At 37.9% G+C, this 18143-nt stretch overlaps 3 protein-coding genes across 3 annotated transcripts; all 3 read right to left on the minus strand.

The window, feature by feature from the left end:
- Positions 1-3014: 3014 nt before the first annotated feature.
- Positions 3015-6350, minus strand: LOC145895760 (glutathione synthetase-like). The gene is made up of 9 exons (XM_082984542.1): positions 6222-6350; positions 5654-5826; positions 5524-5590; positions 4959-5389; positions 4841-4894; positions 4571-4754; positions 4315-4396; positions 3884-4070; positions 3015-3311 (listed from the first exon to the last, which is right to left on the minus strand). The coding sequence occupies exons 1-9, from the start codon at positions 6348-6350 to the stop codon at positions 3185-3187; spliced, it is 1434 nt and encodes a 477-aa protein (XP_082840668.1). The 3' UTR covers positions 3015-3184.
- Positions 6351-8742: 2392 nt separating this feature from the next.
- LOC145895761 (glutathione synthetase-like) lies at positions 8743-11773 on the minus strand. The gene is made up of 10 exons (XM_082984543.1): positions 11645-11773; positions 11135-11280; positions 11009-11075; positions 10446-10876; positions 10312-10381; positions 10053-10241; positions 9797-9878; positions 9363-9549; positions 9202-9321; positions 8743-8869 (listed from the first exon to the last, which is right to left on the minus strand). Exons 1-10 carry the CDS (start codon positions 11771-11773, stop codon positions 8743-8745), a joined length of 1548 nt encoding a protein of 515 aa, XP_082840669.1.
- Positions 11774-13880: 2107 nt separating this feature from the next.
- On the minus strand, positions 13881-17222 carry LOC145895762 (glutathione synthetase-like). Its single transcript, XM_082984544.1, has 9 exons — positions 17094-17222; positions 16526-16671; positions 16396-16462; positions 15828-16258; positions 15694-15763; positions 15435-15623; positions 15179-15260; positions 14750-14936; positions 13881-14177 (listed from the first exon to the last, which is right to left on the minus strand). The coding sequence occupies exons 1-9, from the start codon at positions 17220-17222 to the stop codon at positions 14051-14053; spliced, it is 1428 nt and encodes a 475-aa protein (XP_082840670.1). The 3' UTR covers positions 13881-14050.
- Between the last annotated feature and the right edge of the window lie 921 nt (positions 17223-18143).

An 18143-nucleotide genomic window follows, 5' to 3' on the forward strand; every position in this document is an offset into this window, starting at 1 on the left:
GTCGCTTGAATTCTTTGCCCGTGGGTTCGCTACTGTGTTTGTTTTATTCTCTGAAGAAGCCTAGTCGTTCGTACGGCGAAACGTTAGAAAACACAATCTTTTTTAAACAAAAGGTGTATATTTGTTGTTTTTTACCAGAAGAACGTCAGGTTTGTATTTCATTATGATACCTGGTGGCCAAAACCTATTTTCAGTTTTCAGTTTCCATCTGCTGCTGATGGAATTGCCCCCGAGCCACTCTTCAACGACGAAGATGTAATTAAATGATATTATTGTTGGTTTACATGCTTTTAAGCGGATTAAACAAGTGAGTCTTCTTTCCAGCTATATTATTATGGAGAGATATCAATAGGAAAAAATATGACGGTGCTGCTTCCTCAACTTATGTTTAAGAATGGGACGAAAATATTAAATAGTTTATCAAGTGGTTACTGCATACAAGATGTCGTTTCGGTAAGAGTTTTCAACTACAGTTTGAATTAATTTTCATTGGTTGGAATATCACGTGCATGGTCTTGGCGTTCTTCTTCAGCTTCAATCAATTGTAATTTAACACGCTTAGAAGCGTTGAACTTGGAAGACGTCAAGATATCAACCATGCCAGATATTCTAACAAGGACACAGATCTGTATGATGATTAATGCTTTCTCTGAAGATGTCGCTGGTGTAAATACTGCAAAGCTGAACACGGCGAGGTGACTGACAAACATTCAACATACGAACGAACATTAATTTCCGCGTCGCTTGTTCTTTGTGGTTGTTTTAGTTCAGTATGAAAGATTGATGGAATCAAGCTTGTCATGCTTTTAGTGATGGCCACGGTAAACATAGCAAAAATGGCTGTGATTATCCATTGAACTAGAATGCGCTTGCAAGTCTCACTACAAAAAAGGTCGTCTCCGCTGCAAACCACAGTCATAGGGCAGCGCAGCCATGCGGAGAGATTAACGAGAAGAATTTTGCAAACCGTCCCCTGAAATTGCTAAACGAACTGCTTGGTAACCGATAGTGCTACCGACTCGGGTAATCCTAATTCATATATGTGCAAAAACGCCATAACAATTGAGCGCTGCAGACTGCAGCAGTATAGGGTACCCAACGGATCGACGTGGAGCGAAAGGTACCACAAAGTGGAAATTATGGAACTTTGCTTGAGGTAAAAGCAGACGTTTCATCAGATTCAGTCAAGCGCGATTTTACCCACGTTTTACAATCTCAAGAAACCATGAACTTGCGAGACCCACAATAAGCAACCATGCAAGACAGTTTGACTGAGACAACTGCAATAAATAGCGTTCCAACTGTGGACAAGAGAAGATCGAATGACTATAGTCCAAAGCAACCATAACAAAAGTGTCATATTTTCTTGTACAAGTTTATTTGATAATTTTCACACCTGTAGAAAAAAGTAGAATCAGCGCCAAAATAATTTTCCATGAATCGGTAAAAAATGGCAGAAACACATGGCTCTCCCGCGCCGCGATACTCTGTCATCGTGGTAATGAAGAAACGCGATTTCGCAGCAACATTTATTAATGTGCGAAGATTATTGCTACTTTTTTGAAAGTATGAGAAAAAACATCAACATTTTTATTTTCGACCGAGATCCTTACGGAAAAACTGCTTGGTAGCGCAAGCGTTGAGGTATTTGCTTTTCAGTGCTAATCAACCGCATTATTGGGCGAATTGGAAGGTCTATCTCTTGATTGATGTTGCCAATCGTAGCTTTTGACCAATCAAAAATATTTGCGTCACCTTACGGGGTAGAAACTACGTGGTCACTCCTCATAGGTGGCGCAATTCAACAGTACCTGCGCAAAATGATAAAACCGGGGCGCAGGGGCGGGTGATTGGCAGCATTGGTCAAGTGCCCAACCCGTATACCAAGAAGAAAACCTGATCAGGATTTGTGCCCAGGATATCCTAGGTTCAAATCCCGGTGTGGTCAAAAAAAAATCGGGTCGCAGAACTGATGGAGAATGCCTGTCGCAAGGCACCGATGGACTACGACATCTAACAATCGAAAAATTCCGTTAGCTAGCCCTGTAATGTTTCTCCAACAATTGTGAAATTGTTTGAAACCGGTTTTTATTCGAGTTCATACCATTAACATCATATCATTGAAATGTGAAACCCGAATAAAGTAATGTGTACATTACATTAAAAGTAATTTTATTATTTTATCCACAATCTTGCAAGCTTATTACCTGCAAGACCTTCGCGGACCAATAGTGGTTTACAGTTTGGTGACCACTAGTATCGAAACACAGCACGTATTTCATTATTTCGACAACAAAATTGCGATGAGCAAAATAGAACACCTTTCTCTCGGGTTCCGCATGCTTGCTTCCTGCAGATAGGTCAGCTAAAAACTACCTAGTGGTTTTTGGCGCCGTGTGATGTTCGCGGTTGCTCGCGCTGACTCTGCACGGCTTCGGGTTCGAGCATTTTTTAGTTTGTCGACTGACTTTTGATTCAGCATGGCTGCGATGTGAGTTACCCATAATATTAGAGTTAACTGACATGTTATTGTTTCTTTTTTGATATATAGTTTGCCAAAAGTATAAAGTGCACAAACATTTAACCCCCGTTAATAAACTTGTTTAATAACACTGTATACGACACAGTAAAATGTGGGATAAAATGTTTCATGTTTATTTCTCGTAAAACGCGCCAGAAAGTGTTGGATCCACGAAGTTGTGTAAACGTTGAAATTCGAGAACCAAAAAAAACAGGTTAATGGCGACAATTGTATTTGCGCGTTTGAGCGTGACCTTCAAATGTGCACTGATGCAATAAAACCACAGGCAATGGGAAAATCTAGCCTTAAACCGCGTACGAATCTTAACTTGGCACAACACTATACCAATACTACATGCTGTTAACTGTCAGTTAACATGCTCCTGTCGTGGTGCCTTGTGCCATCTTGATTCAACCAAAGTAGTGTTTCTACAGTAAATTCAATTAATTCCATTTTCTTTTCTGTTTGTATCATTACCATTCATGATAGTTGCCTAAAGCGTATATACAAGCATTTCACACATGTACAAAATTGTGGTGGTGTGCTGAAACATCACTTTGTGTTAATTATATGCTGGAAAAAGATTTTTTAAGAGGTGTGTATGGTTAAGAGGTGTATGTATAAAATTTTGGTTAAAATTAGTCAAAAGCCACAACTTAAACATTATTGCATGAGCAACACGGAATCAAGAACATGTGTTCCATTCTCAACTCCGCCGTCTTTGAGATGTTTGGCCTTTGAACGAAGCAAGTGACCATTGACGTAATTTTCCATCAAACCCTTCTCTGACCTGAATATAGTTGAAATAATCATAAATACCCCTAAACATTCTATCGTGCCATCAACAATTTTATCCTTGGATATAAGGAATAGATTGAAAATTTACGTATATATTTCCGACCCACTTGCTGAACAGTATTCACCACCATATTTCATGCAATCCTATACTAAGGGATCATAATAAAGAAAAATACGCCAATGCGAGAAGCATTTTGGGAGATTACGTGAAATTAAGGTGAAAGTATTTACGATATGAATCCAATTGTTTCAAAGCAAACAATGGTGCTCGTTGGTACACGTTTGCTGTTCATGGCCCCTTAGACTGGCATGGGCCCTGGTGAGCGGCCGGGTTACGCCTCTCCCAAATTTTTTATCAGTAAATTTATGTTCCCGGACATAAAATTTATGTTCCCAGGCATACACTTTAACCCTTTCTTCTCCACGAACGCAATCTCAGTCGTGTGGCAAAGACATGCCATCAATATTCACATCGCATGCCGACGTTGGCCAACTTGTAATTTAGTTGATATTGGTATATTTTCTACAATCGTAGCAAGTAGGCGTATCGTTAACAAAACATACTCGAAAGAAATCCCGAAAATTCCCAACTCAGAAACGACTTCCTCCTTGGTGACCTTTCCATTTTTCACAAGGTAGTTTAAAGTAGAATATGGTTTAATAATCTCCATCAAAATGTAACCACTTCTTCGCTCGTCATGACCAATCTCTTTTAGTAATTGTACCATGTCATCGCCAAAAACATTGTTACCTAAATGCAAAATATATTGATATTGATGTCTGATGTCATCAACGAGCCTCTTGGAGAAGGAAGGGTTACGCTTCCACAGGATTCTAATTCTGGAATCTATTAAAAGTTAAGGGAACTGGTCTATAGTCTAATGCAGGCTATTCTGTTAAATTATTCGGCGAGTCAAAATAAAAAAAAAATTTTTTATTTATAATGCGGACGAAACGAGAATAAGACCTGTTTCATGTCAAACCAAACGCATTACCTCCGCCTTCTCGTTGTGGTTTCATCACATACATATCTGGTTGATCCATTGCTAATTTAACAGTTGAATCTCCTTCGTCGCCCTGTTCCAAGTAAACTATAAGTTTTATGTTAGAAAACATGTTTTGAAGCAGTCCAACACAATCTATGTGGACAAACATGGGTTCATATTGTTTGGTCAATTACCAGTCATTAGAATGTCGCTGGGTATTTGATGTAATAAGTAATATAGCTTTAATTCAAAATGACATACAAACCATTTCAAAGCAGTGCAATCTGCAAAAGGTTTTCCTCATTTTTGCTGCTGCCTTAATGTCAAGGAAACGTTCCAAAACCTTGGGTCTTGCCAACACTTCTTGCATTGTTTTCGTTCCAAACAACTGTTGTCCAGCTGACGGACATTTAATTGCACGACTATAAGTCTCTGCGCAACTTCCAAATCTGTGTACAATGTATCAGTTAAATCTTATTAGTTAGGTTCCATATTGTTGACATTTCCTTTCCATCAAACCTCATCGGAATCGTACTGGTCAGGGTGATAACCAGTAAGGTAGTAGAGCATGGCAACCTCCTCGTTATGTCTGTAGCGTAAACACTACATATTAACAATATAAATGAACAAGCAACGTTATTTATAAGCCTTACATCAACAGTGTTCCATCGCTGCGCACTTGCGTTTTGCCATTTAAATCATTCAATTGAAACATTCTACATGCGATTTCAGGATTCAGGGCCTGTATTTCAAACATCAGTGAATTTTGGTCACCAAAGTAGTTAATTTCGCGTTCCATCAACAAAAATACAATCACTGCCTTCGGATTTCCATAGTACTCCCATGCATTCACCAAGCATCGCGCTGCTGATTTTGCAGCTTCGTTTTCAGGCAGTTGTTCAGCATATTGGTTTAAGTTGAACCGATTTACCACTCTTCTGTGAATACACCTCATACTCTCTGTACCAATTCCGGCGAAACTCACTCCCATCGTATTCGTTTCAACATGTTTCGGAATTGCCTTCATTGTCAAACCATCACATTCGAACATATAATCTATTCGCGTGAAGGCGAGCTGCAGAATCTGAAATAGTGAACATATGCTTCGAAATGCACTGCAGTGCGTTTTTTGTCGGCCAATTTGTTGTAAAGGGACAAATATTACTTTTTATTAAGGGTGATGCCTGTTGTTGTTTTTTATAAATATTTTTATGTTACCTTTCTTGGGTTAGAGGACGCCAGTTTATATATTGCCAGGAGTCTTTGAATAAATTCGTCGTGGACTCTGCAAAGAAATTTGAATTAAACGTTCAAACATTTATGTATGTTGGTGGAATAAAGTTTTTACCTCTCAAAACAATCGACCATAAATTGTTTGTCTTCGACAACAAGATGCATAAGTTTTTGGATATCAACTTGAACCTCCTTGAGATATTGCAGAGCTTCTTTGCTTATTGGTGTCGGGAATAAAGTAAATGGAATATGGATTACATCCTGGAACAAAAAAGTTTCTTTCGTGGACTGTTGGAAAGAGTACAATTTTACTTTAATACACATAGTTTCTGCAGGCCTATGTGTATTCATTTCCATAGCGCACATGAGAGATTTATCTCCGAACTACATGCGATTAATTTGATCTTCTGGCACAGTTAAATGTTGATTTTCATTTACCGTCGGCACGCCTGCTTCAACAGAGTAATAGTGATACGCCAAACAAACTTGTATTACCAAAAACGCATCAATATCTTGACGAAACCTAAATGAATGACAAGCGAAAGGTCAGTGAAAAAAATCAACGTCAAATTGTGCCAAAAGATCAGATTCTTTGAAATTACAAAATTCCTGGAGCAACAGCAGCACAATATTGCAAATAATTTTAAGTCCTTCTTCTCGAGAATGTGCTTCTGATCACTTACATTTGCTTCCTGATTTTTTGGCGTTATCGTATATAGAACACCTTCAGAGATTGCGTGATCGACTGCATTTTCAACATCAGCGTCAGTTACCCGGAGCGAAGCAATCTGATTTTGCACAATTTCATACATTGTCAAAGATTTAATTGTTTTTCTATTACAAGTTAATGAAGCTCCAAATTGGCAAACCTATAAAATTTAATTAATCACTATTAACACAAAAGTCTTCATACTCTGGGCTTTCTGGGCCCCCTGGGTGCTGCTGACCCTTAAAGGCAAAAGCCTTTGGCTTATAATTATCAATCTCCTTTCTTCTCGTTTTGAAATTTTTCAATCTTTCAAATATTTCGTACAAGTATATTTTTACCAAGTGCCAATTGACTACCAGACTGCAGCACATGCAGCCCAGAGCAGTGAAACGATTTCGATTCGATTATTATTTAACAGGATTTCCTTAGCGCACACATCCTTTAAAAATATTGCAACTCAGCGGTTGCCTTTGTGGCGTAGCAATCTGGCCTTTTTACACTTATTTAACTTGGTAATTATAAATTAGCTGCAGTACCGCCTTAAAAACTCAGGTTTTAGGGACTGTTAATATTATGTCATACCAAAGTATAAGGAATTTTTTCATACAGTAGAGAACCTCTAATGTTGCAGTACTGGGATGGAATATTTTAACATCTGGTTCTCACACTAGCAGCATGTCATAGGAACCGCGGAAATACAATGCTCGAAATGAAACAGAGGCCAACAACCGGTGCAAACCGGCTGAATCTCACCACTGAATGTATAAGGTTTCTTTTCTCACACGGCTTTCTGCCTCTCAGAACATTGCGTTTGAAACTTTCGATCCTGCTTCAGTGAGATACCTAAAATAATTTAGGTAAACTCTAATAATTGGAATGCGGATAACACAAGTTGATCTTAAATGCATTTTATATCTGTTAGCACATCTTTAGATGACTTACTTTAAAAAATAAATTTCCCGATTATTTAAAAGAGAGTGCAACAACTGCCTCTACCAATACGATCAAAATCTTAAATTTCCTAAAAGTATGTAGCTACATAATGAACTGTTGATATTACTTATATGCTTATGATAAGCAAAAGTGGAGCCAATAATATGTCTCTATCTATGATGTCAAACATTTCCTGCTGCTACACTCTTATATACATTTTTTGGAAAATTGTCCTATTTTTTAAGTACGATTCCCTTCATTAAAAACTTGCACGAAAATTGGCAAGGTTTTCAACAGCGACCAGACAAAACTTCGAGGTCTAGCATTGGTCAAGCGCCCATACCAAGAAGAAAACCTGATCGGGATTTGTGGCCAGGATATCCTAGGTTCAAATCCCGGTGTGGTCAAAAAAAATCAGGACGCAGAACTGATGGAGAATGCCTGTCGCAAGGCACCGATGGACTACGACATCTAACAATCGAAAAATTCCGTTAGCTAGCTCTGTAATGTTTCTCCAACAATTGTGAAATTGTTTGAAACCAGTTTTTATTCGAGTTCATATCATTAACATCATATCATTGAAATGTGAAACCCGAATAAAGTAATGTGTACATTACATAAAAAGTAATTTTATTATTTTGTCCACAATCTTGTAAGCTTATTACCTGCAAGACCTTCGCGGACCAATAGTGGTTTACAGTTTGGTGACCACTAGTATCGAAACACAGCACGTATTTCATTATTTCGACAACAAAATTGCGGTGAGCAAAGTTGATCACCTTTTCCTCGGGTTCCGCATGATTGCTTCCTGCAGATAGGTCAGCTAAAAACTACCTAGTGGTTTTAGGCGCCGTGTGATGTTCGCGATTGCTCGCGCTGACTCTGCACGGCTTCGGGTTCGAGCATTTTTTAGTTTGTCGACTGACTTTTGATTCAGCATGGCTGCGATGTGAGTTACCCATAATATTAGAGTTAACTGACATGTTATTGTTTCTTTTTTGATATATAGTTTGCCAAAAGTATAAAGTGCACAAACATTTAACCCCCGTTAATAAACTTGTTTAATAACACTGTATACGACACAGTAAAATGTGGGATAAAATGTTTCATGTTTATTTCTCGTAAAACGCGCCAGAAAGTGTTGGATCCACGAAGTTGTGTAAACGTTGAAATTCGAGAACCAAAAAAAACAGGTTAATGGCGACAATTGTATTTGCGCGTTTGAGCGTGACCTTCAAATGTGCACTGATGCAATAAAACCACAGGCAAGTTAACATGCTCCTGTCGTGGTGCCTTGTGCCATCTTGATTCAACCAAAGTAGTGTTTTTACAGTAAATTCAATTAATTCCATTTTCTTTTCTGTTTGTATCATTACTATTCATGATAGTTGCCTAAAGCGTATATACAAGCATTTCACACATGTACAAAATTGTGGTGGTGTGCTGAAACATCACTTTGTGTTAATAATATGCTGGGAAAAGATTTTTTAAGAGGTGTGTATGGTTAAGAGGTGTATGTATAAAATTTTGGTTAAAATCAGTCAAAAGCCACAACTTAAACATTATTGCATGAGCAACACGGAATCCAGAACATGTGTTCCATTCTCAACTCCGCCGTCTTTGAGATGTTTGGCCTTTGAACGAAGCAAGTGACCATTGACGTAATTTTCCATCAAACCCTTCTCTGACCTGAATATAGTTGAAATAATCATAAATACCCCTACAATACAGTATTTACCACCATATTTCATGCAATCCTATACTAAGGGATCATAATAAAGAAAAATACGCCATTGCGAGAAGCTTTTTGGGAGATTACGTGAAATTAAGGTGAAACTATTTACGATATGAATCCAATTGTTTCAAAGCAAACAATGGTGCTCGTGGGTTCACGGTTGCTGTTCATGGCCCCTCAGAATGGCATGGGCCCTGGTGAGCGGCCCGGTTGAGCCTGTATGGACTTTGATTTTTTATCAGTAAATTCATGTTCCCGGACATAAAATTCATGTTCCCAGGCATACACTTTAACCCTTTCTTCTCCACGAACGCAATCCAAGTCGTGTGGGAAAGACGTGCCATCAATATTCACATCGCATGCCGACGTTGGCCAACTCATAATGTAGTTGATATTGGTATATTTTCTACAATCGTAGCAAGTAGGCTTATCGTTAACAAAACATACTCGAAAGAAATCCCAAAAATTCCCAACTCAGAAACGACTTCCTCATTATTGACCTTTCCATTTTTCACAAGGTAGTTTAAAGTAGAATATGGATTAATAATCTCCATCAAAATGTAACCACTTCTTCGCTCGTCATGACCAATCTCTTTTAGTAATTGTACCATGTCATCGCCAAAAACATTGTTACCTAAATGCAAAATACATTGATATTGATGTCATGAAAACAACGTGCCTCTCGGAGAAGGAAGGGTTACGCTTCCACGGGATTCTAATCCTGGAATCTATTAAAAGTTAAGGGAACTGGTCCATAGTCTAATGCAGGCTATTCTGTTGAATTATTAGGCGAGTCAAAATAAAAAAATTTTTTTTATTTATAATGCGGACGAAACGAGAATAAGACCGAGAAATGTTTCATGTCAAACCAAACGCGTTACCTCCGCCTTCTCGTTGTGGTTTCATCACATACATATCTGGTTGATCCATTGCTAATTTAACAGTTGAATCTCCTTCGTCACCCTGTTCAAAGTAAACTATAAGTTTTATGTTAGAAAACATGTTTTGAAGCAGTCCAACACAATCTATGTGGACAAACATGGGTTCATATTGTTTGATCAATTACCAGTCATTAGAATGTCGCTGGGTATTTGATGTAAAAAGTAACATAGCTTTAATTCAAAATGACATACAAACCATTTCAAAGCAGTGCAATCTGCAAAAAGTTTTCCTCATTTTTGCTGCTGCCTTAATGTCAAGGAAACGTTCCAAAACCTTGGGTCTTGCCAACACTTCTTGCATTGTTTTCGTTCCAAACAACTGTTGTCCAACTGACGGACATTTAATTGCACGACTAAGTTCAAAGTCTCTTCGCAACTTCCAAATCTGTGTACAATGTATCAATTAAATCTTATTAGTTAGGTGCCATATTGTTGACATTTCCTTTCAATCAAACCTCATCGGAATCGTATTGGTCAGGGTGATAACCAGTAAGGTAGTAGAGCATGGCAACCTCCTCGTTATGTCTGTAGCGTAAACACTACATATTAACAATATAAATGAACAATCAACATTATTTATAAGCCTTACATCAACAATGTTCCATCGCTGCGCACTTGCGTTTTGCCATTTAAATCATTAAATTGAAACATTTTACATGCGATATCAGGATTCAGGGCCTGTATTTCAAACATCTGTGAATTTTGGTCACCAAAGTAGTTAATTTCGCGTTCCATTAACAAAAATGCAATCACTGCCTTCGGATTTCCATAGTACTCCCATGCATTCACCAAGCATCGCGCTGCTGATTTTGCAGCTTCGTTTTCAGGCAGTTGTTCAGCATATTGGTTTAAGTTGAATCTATTTACCACTCTTCTGTGAATATCTCTCATACTCTCTGTACCAATTCCGGCGAAACTCACACCCATCGTATTCGTTTCAACATGTTTCGGAATTGCCTTCATTGTCAAACCATCACATTCGAACATATAATCTATTCGCGTGAAGGCGAGCTGCAGAATCTGAAATAGTGAACATATGCTTCGAAATGCACTGCAGTGCGTTTTTTGTCGGCCAATTTGTTGTAGAGGGGGCGACATTACTTTTTATTAAGGCTGATGTCTGTTTTTTTTTTCAAGAATATTTTCTGTTACCTTTCGTGGGTTGGAAGACGCCAGTTTATATATTGCCAGGAGTCTTTGAATAAATTCGTCGTGGACTCTGCAAATAAGTTTGAATTAAACGTTGAAACACTTCTGTTGGCGAAATAAAGTTTTCACCTCTCAAAACAATCGACCATAAATTGTTTGTCTTCGACAACAAGGTGCATAAGTTTTTGGATATCAACTTGAACCTCCTTAAGATATTGCAGAGCTTCTTTGCTTTTTGGTGTCGGGAATATAGTAAATGGAATATGGATTACATCCTGGAACAAAAAAGTTTCTTTCGTGGATTGTTGGAAAGCGCACATGGGAGATTTATCTCCGAACCACATGCGATTAATTTGATCTTCTGGCACAATTAAATGTTGATTTTCATTTACCGTCGGCACGCCTGCTTTAACAGAGTAATAGTGATACGGCAAACAAACTTGTATTACCAAAAAACGCATCAATATCTTGATGAAACCTGGATGAATGGCAAGCGAAACATCAGTAAATAAAAATCAACGTCAAATTGTGCCAGAAGGTCATATTCTTTGAAATTACAAAATTCCTGGAGCAACAGCAACACAATATTGCGATTAATGTTAAGTCCTTCTTCTCGAGAATGTGCTTCTGGTCACTTACATTTGCCTCCTGATTTTTTGGCGTTATCGTATAGAGAACACCTTCGGAGATTGCGTGATCGACTGCATTTTCAACATCAGCGACAGTTACACGGAGCGAAGCAATCTGATTTTGCACAATTTCGTACATTGTCAAAGATTTAATTGTTTTTCTATTACAAGTTAATGAAGCTCCAAATTGGCAAACCTATAAAATTTAATTAATTTCAATTAACACAAAAATCTTTGCGAAGATACAGAACTGAAAAGGTGCTTAACAAAAAGGCAACCTTTCATACTCTGGGCTTTCTGGGTCCCCTAGGTGCTGACCCATCAAGGCAAAAGTCTTTGCCGGAAAATTATCAATCTCCTTTCTTCTCGCTGCAGTACCGCCTTAAAAACTCAGGTTTTAGGGACTGTTAATATTATGTCATACCAAAGTATAAGGAATTTTTTCATACAGTAGAGAACCTCTAATGTTGCAGTACTGGGATGGAATATTTTAAGATCTGGTTCTCACACTAGCAGCATGTCATAGGAACCGCGGAAATACAATGCTCGAAGTGAAACAGAGGCCAACAACCGGTGCAAACCGGCTGAATCTCACCACTGAATGTATAAGGTTTCTTTTCTCACACGGCTTTCTGCCTCTCAGAACATTGCGTTTGAAACTTTCGATCCTGCTTCAGTGAGATACCTAAAATAATTTAGGTAAACTCTAATAATTGGAATGCGGATAACACAAGTTGATCTTAAATGCATTTTATATCTGTTAGCACATCTTTAGATGACTTACTTTAAAAAATAAATTTCCCGATTGTTTAAAAGAGAGTGCAACAACTGCCTCTACCAATACGATCAAAATCTTAAATTTCCTAAAAGTATGTAGCTACATAATGAACTGTTGATATTACTTATATGCTTATGATAAGCAAAAGTGGAGCCAATAATATGTCTCTATCTATGATGTCAAACATTTCCTGCTGCTACACTCTTATATACATTTTTTGGAAAATTGTCCTATTTTTAAATACGATTCCTTTCATTAAAAACTTGCACGAAAATTGGCAAGGTTTTCAACAGCGACCAGACAAAACTTCGAGGTCTAGCATTGGTCAAGCGCCCATACCAAGAAGAAAACCTGATCGGGATTTGTGGCCAGGATATCCTAGGTTCAAATCCCGGTGTGGTCAAAAAAAATCTGGACGCAGAACTGATGGAGAATCCCTGTCGCAAGGCACCGATGGACTACGACATCTAACAATCGAAAAATTCCGTGAGCTAGCTCTGTAATGTTTCTCCAACAATTGTGAAATTGTTTGAAACCAGTTTTTATTCGAGTTCATATCATTAACATCATATCATTGAAATGTGAAACCCGAATAAAGTAATGTGTACATTACATTAAAAGTAATTTTATTATTTTATCCACAATCTTGCAAGCTTATTACCTGCAAGACCTTCGCGGACCAATAGTGGTTTACAGTTTGGTGACCACTAGTATCGAAACACAGCACGTATTTCATTATTTCGACAACAAAATTGCGGTGAGCAAAATAGAACACCTTTCTCTCGGGTTCCGCATGCTTGCTTCCTGCAGATAGGTCAGCTAAAAACTACCTAGTGGTTTTTGGCGCCGTGTGATGTTCGCGGTTGCTCGCGCTGACTCTGCACGGCTTCGGGTTCGAGCATTTTTTAGTTTGTCGACTGACTTTTGATTCAGCATGGCTGCGATGTGAGTTACCCATAATATTAGAGTTAACTGACATGTTATTGTTTCTTTTTTGATATATAGTTTGCCAAAAGTATAAAGTGCACAAACATTTAACCCCCGTTAATAAACTTGTTTAATAACACTGTATACGACACAGTAAAATGTGGGATAAAATGTTTCATGTTTATTTCTCGTAAAACGCGCCAGAAAGTGTTGGATCCACGAAGTTGTGTAAACGTTGAAATTCGAGAACCAAAAAAAACAGGTTAATGGCGACAATTGTATTTGCGCGTTTGAGCGTGACCTTCAAATGTGCACTGATGCAATAAAACCACAGGCAATGGGAAAATCTAGCCTTAAACCGCGTACGAATCTTAACTTGGCACAACACTATACCAATACTACATGCTGTTAACTGTCAGTTAACATGCTCCTGTCGTGGTGCCTTGTGCCATCTTGATTCAACCAAAGTAGTGTTTCTACAGTAAATTCAATTAATTCCATTTTCTTTTCTGTTTGTATCATTACCATTCATGATAGTTGCCTAAAGCGTATATACAAGCATTTCACACATGTACAAAATTGTGGTGGTGTGCTGAAACATCACTTTGTGTTAATTATATGCTGGAAAAAGATTTTTTAAGAGGTGTGTATGGTTAAGAGGTGTATGTATAAAATTTTGGTTAAAATTAGTCAAAAGCCACAACTTAAACATTATTGCATGAGCAACACGGAATCAAGAACATGTGTTCCATTCTCAACTCCGCCGTCTTTGAGATGTTTGGCCTTTGAACGAAGCAAGTGACCATTGACGTAATTTTCCATCAAACCCTTCTCTGACCTGAATATAGTTGAAATAATCATAAATACCCCTAAACATTCTATCGTGCCATCAACAATTTTATCCTTGGATATAAGGAATAGATTGAAAATTTACGTATATATTTCCGACCCACTTGCTGAACAGTATTCACCACCATATTTCATGCAATCCTATACTAAGGGATCATAATAAAGAAAAATACGCCAATGCGAGAAGCATTTTGGGAGATTACGTGAAATTAAGGTGAAAGTATTTACGATAAAAATCCAATTGTTTCAAAGCAAACAATGGTGCTCGTTGGTACACGTTTGCTGTTCATGGCCCCTTAGACTGGCATGGGCCCTGGTGAGCGGCCGGGTTACGCCTCTCCCAAATTTTTTATCAGTAAATTTATGTTCCCGGACATAAAATTTATGTTCCCAGGCATACACTTTAACCCTTTCTTCTCCACGAACGCAATCTCAGTCGTGTGGCAAAGACATGCCATCAATATTCACATCGCATGCCGACGTTGGCCAACTTGTAATTTAGTTGATATTGGTATATTTTCTACAATCGTAGCAAGTAGGCGTATCGTTAACAAAACATACTCGAAAGAAATCCCGAAAATTCCCAACTCAGAAACGACTTCCTCCTTGGTGACCTTTCCATTTTTCACAAGGTAGTTTAAAGTAGAATATGGTTTAATAATCTCCATCAAAATGTAACCACTTCTTCGCTCGTCATGACCAATCTCTTTTAGTAATTGTATCATGTCATCGCCAAAAACATTGTTACCTAAATGCAAAATATATTGATATTGATGTCATGAAAACAACGAGCCTCTTGGAGAAGGAAGGGTTACGCTTCCACAGGATTCTAATTCTGGAATCTATTAAAAGTTAAGGGAACTGGTCTATAGTCTAATGCAGGCTATTCTGTTAAATTATTCGGCGAGTCAAAATAAAAAAAAAATTTTTTATTTATAATGCGGACGAAACGAGAATAAGACCTGTTTAATGTCAAACCAAACGCATTACCTCCGCCTTCTCGTTGTGGTTTCATCACATACATATCTGGTTGATCCATTGCTAATTTAACAGTTGAATCTCCTTCGTCGCCCTGTTCCAAGTAAACTATAAGTTTTATGTTAGAAAACATGTTTTGAAGCAGTCCAACACAATCTATGTGGACAAACATGGGTTCATATTGTTTGGTCAATTACCAGTCATTAGAATGTCGCTGGGTATTTGATGTAATAAGTAATATAGCTTTAATTCAAAATGACATACAAACCATTTCAAAGCAGTGCAATCTGCAAAAGGTTTTCCTCATTTTTGCTGCTGCCTTAATGTCAAGGAAACGTTCCAAAACCTTGGGTCTTGCCAACACTTCTTGCATTGTTTTCGTTCCAAACAACTGTTGTCCAACTGACGGACATTTAATTGCACGACTAAGTTCAAAGTCTCTGCGCAACTTCCAAATCTGTGTACAATGTATCAGTTAAATCTTATTAGTTAGGTTCCATATTGTTGACATTTCCTTTCCATCAAACCTCATCGGAATCGTACTGGTCAGGGTGATAACCAGTAAGGTAGTAGAGCATGGCAACCTCCTCGTTATGTCTGTAGCGTAAACACTACATATTAACAATATAAATGAACAAGCAACGTTATTTATAAGCCTTACATCAACAGTGTTCCATCGCTGCGCACTTGCGTTTTGCCATTTAAATCATTCAATTGAAACATTCTACATGCGATTTCAGGATTCAGGGCCTGTATTTCAAACATCAGTGAATTTTGGTCACCAAAGTAGTTAATTTCGCGTTCCATCAACAAAAATACAATCACTGCCTTCGGATTTCCATAGTACTCCCATGCATTCACCAAGCATCGCGCTGCTGATTTTGCAGCTTCGTTTTCAGGCAGTTGTTCAGCATATTGGTTTAAGTTGAACCGATTTACCACTCTTCTGTGAATACACCTCATACTCTCTGTACCAATTCCGGCGAAACTCACTCCCATCGTATTCGTTTCAACATGTTTCGGAATTGCCTTCATTGTCAAACCATCACATTCGAACATATAATCTATTCGCGTGAAGGCGAGCTGCAGAATCTGAAATAGTGAACATATGCTTCGAAATGCACTGCAGTGCGTTTTTTGTCGGCCAATTTGTTGTAAAGGGACACATATTACTTTTTATTAAGGCTGATGCCTGTTGTTGTTTTTTTTTATAAATATTTTTATGTTACCTTTCTTGGGTTAGAGGACGCCAGTTTATATATTGCCAGGAGTCTTTGAATAAATTCGTCGTGGACTCTGCAAAGAAATTTGAATTAAACGTTCAAACATTTATGTATGTTGGTGGAATAAAGTTTTTACCTCTCAAAACAATCGACCATAAATTGTTTGTCTTCGACAACAAGATGCATAAGTTTTTGGATATCAACTTGAACCTCCTTGAGATATTGCAGAGCTTCTTTGCTTATTGGTGTCGGGAATAAAGTAAATGGAATATGGATTACATCCTGGAACAAAAAAGTTTCTTTCGTGGATTGTTGGAAAGAGTACAATTTTACTTTAATACACATAGTTTCTGCAGGTCTGTGTGTATTCATTTCCATAGCGCACATGAGAGATTTATCTCCGAACCACATGCGATTAATTTGATCTTCTGGCACAATTAAATGTTGATTTTCATTTACCGTCGGCACGCCTGCTTCAACAGAGTAATAGTGATACGGCAAACAAACTTGTATTACCAAAAACGCATCAATATCTTGACGAAACCTAGATGAATGACAAGCGAAAGGTCAGTGAAAAAAATCAACGTCAAATTGTGCCAAAAGATCAGATTCTTTGAAATTACAAAATTCCTGGAGCAACAGCAGCACAATATTGCAAATAATTTTAAGTCCTTCTTCTCGAGAATGTGCTTCTGATCGCTTACTTTTGCTTCCTGATTTTTTGGCGTTATCGTATATAGAACACCCTCGGAGATTGCGTGATCGACTGCATTTTCAACATCAGCGTCAGTTACACGGACCGAAGCTATCTGATTTTGCACAATTTCATACATTGTCAAAGATTTAATTGTTTTTCTATTACAAGTTAATGAAGCTCCAAATTGGCAAACCTATAAAATTTAATTAATCACAATTAACACAAAAGTCTTTCATACTCTGGGCTTTCTGGGCCCCCTGGGTGCTGCTGACCCATAAAGGCAAAAGCCTTTGGCTGATAATTATCAATCTCCTTTCTTCTTGTTTTGAAATTTTTCAATCTTTCAAATATTTCGTGCAAGTATATTTTTACCAAGTGCCAATTGACTACCAGACTGCAACACATGCGGCCCAGAGCAGTGAAACGATTTACGATTGGACTATTATTTAACAGGATTTCCTTAGCGCACACATCCTTTAAAAATATTGCAACTCAGCGGTTGCCTTTGTGGCGACGAGGTAGCAATCTGGCCTTTTTGCATCAATTTAACTTGGTAATTATAAATTCGTTGCAGCACCGCCTTGAAAACTCAGGTTTTAGGGACTGTTAATATTATGTCATACCAAAGTATAAGAAACTTTTTCATACAGTAGAGAACCTCTAATGTTGCAGTACTGGCATGTAATATTTTAACATCTGGTTCTCACACTACCAGCATGTCATAGGAACCGCGGAAATACAATGCTCGAAATGAAACAGAGGCCAACAACCGGTGCAAACCGGCTGAATCTCACCACTGAATGTATAAGGTTTCTTTTCTCACTCGGCTTTCTGCCTCTCAGAACATTGCGTTTGAAACTTTCGATCCTGCTTCAGTGAGATACCTAAAATAATTTAGGTAAACTCTAATAATTGGAATGCGGATAACACAAGTTGATCTTAAATGCATTTTATATCTGCCAGCACATCATCAGATGACGTACTTTAAAAATAAATTTCCCGACTATTTAAAAGAGAGTGCAACAACTGCCTATACCAATCCGATCAGAATTCCTAA

Source organism: Ascidia mentula, chromosome 3 (genome assembly GCF_947561715.1).
Source record: "Ascidia mentula chromosome 3, kaAscMent1.1, whole genome shotgun sequence".
NCBI classification, from domain to species: Eukaryota; Metazoa; Chordata; class Ascidiacea; order Phlebobranchia; family Ascidiidae; genus Ascidia; species Ascidia mentula.